General features: G+C 42.6%; 1 protein-coding gene across 1 annotated transcript; it reads right to left on the bottom strand.

Annotated features, from left to right (window-relative positions):
* Positions 1 to 4,373: 4,373 nt before the first annotated feature.
* Positions 4,374 to 5,807, bottom strand: LOC130922094 (ammonium transporter Rh type B-like). Its single transcript, XM_057846607.1, has one exon. It carries the CDS (start codon positions 5,805 to 5,807, stop codon positions 4,374 to 4,376), a length of 1,434 nt encoding a protein of 477 aa, XP_057702590.1.
* Between the last annotated feature and the right edge of the window lie 542 nt (positions 5,808 to 6,349).

Raw genomic sequence — 6,349 nt, 5'->3', positions numbered from 1 at the left:
TATCACACTGATGCTAGAAATGTGTCTTTTTGAGAAAAAGCTTGTTTTTTTCCCCTTCTGAATTCTGCTCTGAAAACCATGCTTTTCCAAAAGCGTCCTGATTCCATCTATAATTTCTTTTGGTCGGTTCTCTTTTCATAGAACAGAATGTTATATATATGGCGGAAAACATAGACAAGACCGAAAAAGCAGTTTCTGCACTTGCACCCCTCTTTAAAATAAACAGCTGTATTTTAAGCCAAAAGAACTGTTGTGTTTGATAGAACAATATATGCTGCCATAGCAGATTCATGGCGCATTAAGCCCCCAAACTATTTTTAATTTGTCCGTTTTACCCTGGAAACACCCGTTTACAGACGTCACACAAGGTAAGTAATTATATTTATTATTCAAATGTCTGTCATTTTTAGCTTAGAATCATTAATTGATGAAATGAAAAAAATGCTGTCTGTAAATAAGTCACAGATATCTACCTCATAACTATCGCTTAATTGTATTTTTTTTGTTTCTGTCACATTTTCCCCAATATTTTAGATGATAAATAATCAATACAAACAAAGAAAATATGAAAAAAAAAAGTTTAAAAGGGTAAATATGGGAAAAAGAACATCTCTACCACTCCTTGATATCTGCGATTTCTGCATCGCGACTCTTGTTATATGACCATGTTTCACCCATAAAATCCCCCCAAAATCCGTCTGTGGCCATTCACATCTGTGTCTTGACACTCGATGATACATGCTACATGGAGTTTTTGGATAGAAACAAGGTAAGTACGTGATTATTTCTTGTCAAAATCATGGCATCCTTAATTCTGCTCTTGCCTCCAGTCAGGGTTTTGCCGTTTAAAATGGGTTTTTATGCCCTCCTGTTCAAGATTTTCCTTCCCCCAGAAAATAAGAGATTTGAAGCTTTCCAATGATGTATCACACATGCATCTAGGACAATTTTGACATTTGGTAAAATTGGGGGTCTCAGAGCGGAACTTCAAGTTACCTGAGTGTTTTCCGCCATATATATAATTAACCCTAACCCTGTGGCGCTTGAAATATGAGTTGAAATCATCAAAAATGGCCGCTGCAGTGAAAACTACAATCTTTGATTATGTCGTTGATTTTCAAATACAAAAATGTGAACGTCCGAAAATATCATGGAGAACTTTATTATTTTGTTGAATAACTTAACTTTTTGAAATTCTACTTTTTGGGGGTCTGTAAATTGATCACAAAATGAAATAATTCACTTTAAATTAAATCACATTCAGTCACAGCTCAATAGAACCTTATATCCCAACCAGCCTTAGCTGTGATGACTTCCTAAAATGTTTTTAACAATAAAATCGCAACTATTAGAAATAAAATTAATGAATCACTTCCAGTTATTAGGTCTGATAAAGTGCAGACAAAGAATTCAGAATCTCCTATAAACCCCTCTAAAATATTAAATAACTCTACCACTGTAGACCAAATGGATGTAATTTCAATTATAATGTCCTCCAAACCATCAACGTGCCTCCTAGACTGAGTGGGTCCCAATCAAACTTTTTTAAAGAGACCCTGCCTCTAACTATTGATATTATCTTAAATATGATAAATACCTCATTAGTTACTGGCCACGTGCCGCAGTCCTTTAAATATGCAGTTATTAAACTGCTTTTGAAAAATCCCACTCTTGATCCTGATATTTTGGCCAATTATAGACCTATCTCTAATTTACCATTTCTCTCCAAAGTCCTTGAAAGAGTGGCAATTAAACAGCTCTGTCAGCACCTACAGGACAATAGTTTATTGGAACATTTCCAGTCTGGTTTTCGAGCTCATCATAGTACTGAAACTGCATTAGTCAAAGAAACTAATGACTTGTTACTAGCCGTTGACGTTGGATTAGTCTCGATCCTGTTGGACCTGAGTGCAGCCTTTGAAACAATCGACCATAATATCTTATTGCAGAGATTAAAATGTGACATAGGCATAAGAGGAGTAGCCCTCTGCTGGCTTGAATCATATTTATCTAATAGGTACCAGTTTGTAAATGTAAACCAGCAATTGTCACCGTATTCTAGAGTTAGTTATGGTGTGTCGCAAGGATCGGTCCACGGGCCCACCTCGTTTACGCTGTATATGCTTCCTCTAGGTAATATCATCAGAAAACATAGCATTAACTCTCATTGTTACGCTGACGACACACAACTGTATTTATCAATTTAACCTGAGCAGATCAGGCAAGTGGACAAACTAAGCACCTGCGTCCGAGATATGAATACCTGGATGAGCACTAACTATCTTCGACTTAATCCTGAAAAGACAGAAGTCCTTATAATGTGAGAGACTCTTTAGCTGCCCAGATAGTCACTCTGGACAATGTAAGTGTAGTCTCCAGCACCACAGTTAAAAACCTAGGAGTTTTATTTGACCCTGACTTATCGCTTAAAGCTCACACCTGCGCAACATAGCCAAAATTAGAAATATTTTGTCTAAAAGCGATGCAGAAAAATTAATTCACGCGTTCGTTACATTGAGATTGGATTACTGTAACTCCCTACTTGCAGCTTGTCCTAAAAGTTCTCTAAAAGGTCTTCAGCTTGTCCAAAACGCAGCAGCAAGACTTTTAACAGGAACCAATAGAAGAGAGCACATCACCCCTGTGCTCCAGGCCCTTCACTGGCTTCCAGTCGAGTTAAGAATTCAATTTAAAATCCTCCTTCTTACATTTAAGACCATTAATGGGTTGGGGCCATCTTATTTCACCGATGCTCTGGTTCCATACCGCCCCAACAGAACACTCCGCTCTCAGAATGCAGGTCTACTGGTAGTTCCTAGGGTTTCTAAAAGTACTGTCGGAGCTAGCGCCTTTAGCCACCAAGCCCCTGTTTTATGGAATCAGCTTCCACCTAATATTAAAGAAGCTGAGACAGTCTGCACATTTAAGATTAGATTAAAAACGTTCCTATTCAACAAAGTTTATGGTCAGGCTAGTTGAAGTCGGAGTAGACTCAAAGTTTAGTCTGAGCTGCACTAGAAGCTATAAAGCTGGGGGAAGTACAGCCACTGAGTTCTATCTCCTTTTTCTCATTCTACCTACCACTTATCTTACTTTATTTCTATTTTCCAATGTTAATATCTAGTTGTCTAGTCTCTTCATCACTAGTCACCCGGTGTCCCCCTTCCCCCCTCTCCTTTGGGGAGGGGCTATGTTTCAGCTGCAGCCTCCTGACTGTCCGGACCCCAAGCCGGATGGACGTCCTCGTTGCTACCCCCGTCTCATCTGGCTAGATGGACCTCTTCTTGTTCCTTTAGTCCACTGCATCTTTACGGACTGTAGCTTTGCCTGCTAATTCCCATTAGCGGTCCTGGGGCTTCCTGTCTATCCGTCCTGGGAGTGGATCTCTCCTGACTGTGGTACTCCCCAAGGTTTCTCATTTTCTCCCTCTGGAGTTTTGGGAGTTTTTCCTTGCCGACATAGAGGGTTTAAGGATGGGGGATACCCAGGACTTGAATTTATTTATTCATCTTTGTTGCTTCATTGGCGGTTTCTGATTGTGTATCATATTGCCTCTGCAAAGCCCTTTGAGACAACGTTGTTGTGATCCAGGGCTATACAAATAAAATGGATTTGAATTGAATTAAATCATAGCCCTTCAACATATAATTAGACATTCTAAGGTAGCTAGGTAAGGTACATTTAGTAGCTTTTTATATTGACTAAATACCACCAACCTATTTTTGTTTTGTTGCTTTATTATGTTGAATAAATAACCCCCGCGCCTTTCCACCTTTTAAGGCACTTTGACACTATATCGTCATCTACCTACTGGTGGGTACAAATCTACTCAAGAAAAAGTCAAAAGTATGACGTGGTAAAACTACTCTTAGAAGTACATTACTTTTAAAAAGGAAAATATAACGCGCTGCTACTACTACTACAACTAACTCTGAGTTTGTAGGTAAAGTGCCAAAGCATACGTTATTATCTCGCACAGCGGTATCACTTTCCAGAAGCAGATGATAAGAAAGCGCTGCTGATTAAAGTGACATTTCTCTTTAAAATTAGCCATTTCAACTCTACACTGCTCTTTTCTTTGCATACTGCAGAGTAGTTTTGCAGTGCACAAATTCAGTCATTAAAGCTGATCTGTCATGAGTTGGTCTCCAAAGTTTTATATTCAAGACATTGATGACTAGTGCCCGGAAGATAGGTTTCATGTGTACGTGTTGGAAAAAAAAGAGAATGCACCATCATTCATTACAAAATATTTTTTAATGAATAAATATAAAACCTCAGTCAAAACAATTGGTAACACACATCAAAAGATCACTAGAGGAATCATTCCAATTTACAGTACATAAACAAGCATTGGTGTGACTGCTCAGGAGCTAATTTGTTTTCTGGACACGAACATCATCGCAGATGACGGCGCTCTTGTTAACTTCTACGCCGTTCAAATGTGACGGCATATCAAAGAAGACCTCGTCATCGAAACAGTCCTCGTCTGAAGGTGAAGCCAAAAACGGCAGCTTCAAGACCAAACCGGTCAGCAGCCCGCCGACGGTGGATACCGCCACGGTGGAAAAGATGGCTGCCAGTTGGTAGAGCGCCTGCTGTCGCGCCGTACGCCCCAAGCCCGCCTTCAGCCCGGGGATCAGTTTCCGAAGCTCCAGCAGCTTGGGATCTCCCTCGGGCGGCGCGCGGTGGGAGAAGATCCGGTACATGCTGGGCCCGTAGGTTTCCTCGGTGGCGAGCAGGATGGCGCAGATTCCGGCCGCGGACGAAATCAGGCCCGTGAGTCCGTGCAGGTTGTGAATGCCGCACTGGTCCTGGATCTTCATGTGGCGTGCTAGAAAGGGGCTTAGATATTTGTATCCAAAGAAGCAAGCGGCGCAGCCCAGGATGCCCAGAGCGTAGGCGGCCGAAGGAGAGATCATCATGTCCACCGACGCCCCTACCGTCACGCCGCCGGCCAAAGTCACGTTCTGGATGTCGGCCATCGTGAGCTTGCCTCTCTTGTTAAACACCGCCGAAAGGGCGAAAGCGGTGATGGTGGATGAACTCAGACCGATAAAGGTGTGCAGAATGGCTCTGTGTTGATCGTCACCTTTGAAGGTGAGCGCGGAGTTGAACGAGGGCCAGAAGACCCAGAGGAACAAGGTTCCCATCGTGGAGAGGATGTCCGAATGGTAACTGGTGATTTCTTTGGGGTGCCCTTCACCGAGGGCCGGGCGATACAGCGCAAAGGTCACGCCCAGGCCAAAGTAGCAGGCGAACAAATGAATGAGGATGCTGCCGCCGGCGTCGTTTATTCGGACGTATTTCAATACGGCCCACTCTGTCACGGCGAACACGGGGATCTCCAGCAAAGCCATCACCAGGAGCTGCACCGGACTCACCTTGCCCAGCACGGCCCCGAAGGAGATGAGCACCACGGCGCAGGCGAACTCTGCGTACAGCAGGTTCATCACACCCAGGTGAATTTTGCCATCGTAGTAGAACTGGAAAAAACCCTGGAAGATAATAGCCCACTGGATGCTAAAGGTGGCCGTGAGAAAGTTGAAGACCATGCCGCTGAAGCCGTAGAATCGGAAGAAGGCCAGCAGGCACCCGAAGCCTACGAAGATCATCACTTGGATGTCGGCGAAGAAAGGATAGTCGCTATAAACGCTGTTCTCCATCGGGTCGGTCTCATTATTTTGTAGCTTGGCGTTGGCGTCGTCGTCGTAGGTGACAAAGATGGCGTACAGAATCAGGAGGGCGACTTGCAACGCCAACACTAACGCCGGTAAACGTACTCGTAAACTTGTCTGCGGGTTCATGACGACTTACAAAGATCTGCTCTCCTACTCGCGCCGTTGCACTAATACCTCCTCTTATACTCATTTTTTATCAGATAAGAACCGCTAATAATGGGTAAAGAGCACCGGTTCATGCAGGTGACAGGTTATTTACCGTTACATCAACCCAGGGGACTGACTGCACTTTAATCCCTCACAGGCAGAAATATATTTCCCCCGGCTGTGTCAGGGAGTACTCTAAATAAAATCACACATTCATTGTACAGCATTTTTAGTTAAGCATTTAAAGCCAAAGTTACTCATTTCAATTCATATATGACACCATCAAAGTATATCATTCATAGTGCTTTCCGTAAAAACTGTCAACATGCGTAGAATAAGCAGAAGTGGGTACAGTCGACAAAATCTTTTACCCAAGTAGGAGTAGCTTTAATTCAAAAATAATATTACACAAGCAAAAGTAGCTATCCAAGAATGTACTCAAGTAAGTAAGTATTCGGTGAAAGGGTATAGTCATTGTGAGCCACTTAGCGTGTGTGACTCGAGACCAAAACAGAAAGTAA

Source organism: Corythoichthys intestinalis, chromosome 9 (genome assembly GCF_030265065.1).
Source record: "Corythoichthys intestinalis isolate RoL2023-P3 chromosome 9, ASM3026506v1, whole genome shotgun sequence".
In the NCBI taxonomy this organism is placed as follows: Eukaryota; Metazoa; Chordata; class Actinopteri; order Syngnathiformes; family Syngnathidae; genus Corythoichthys; species Corythoichthys intestinalis.
This window is presented reverse-complemented; position numbering and strand designations above follow the sequence as displayed.

What these genes read in the sequence shown, in the direction of transcription:
- LOC130922094 (XM_057846607.1), bottom strand. Translation starts at nt 5,807, where the DNA reads ATGAACCCGCAGACAAGTTTACGAGTACGTTTACCGGCGTTAGTGTTG.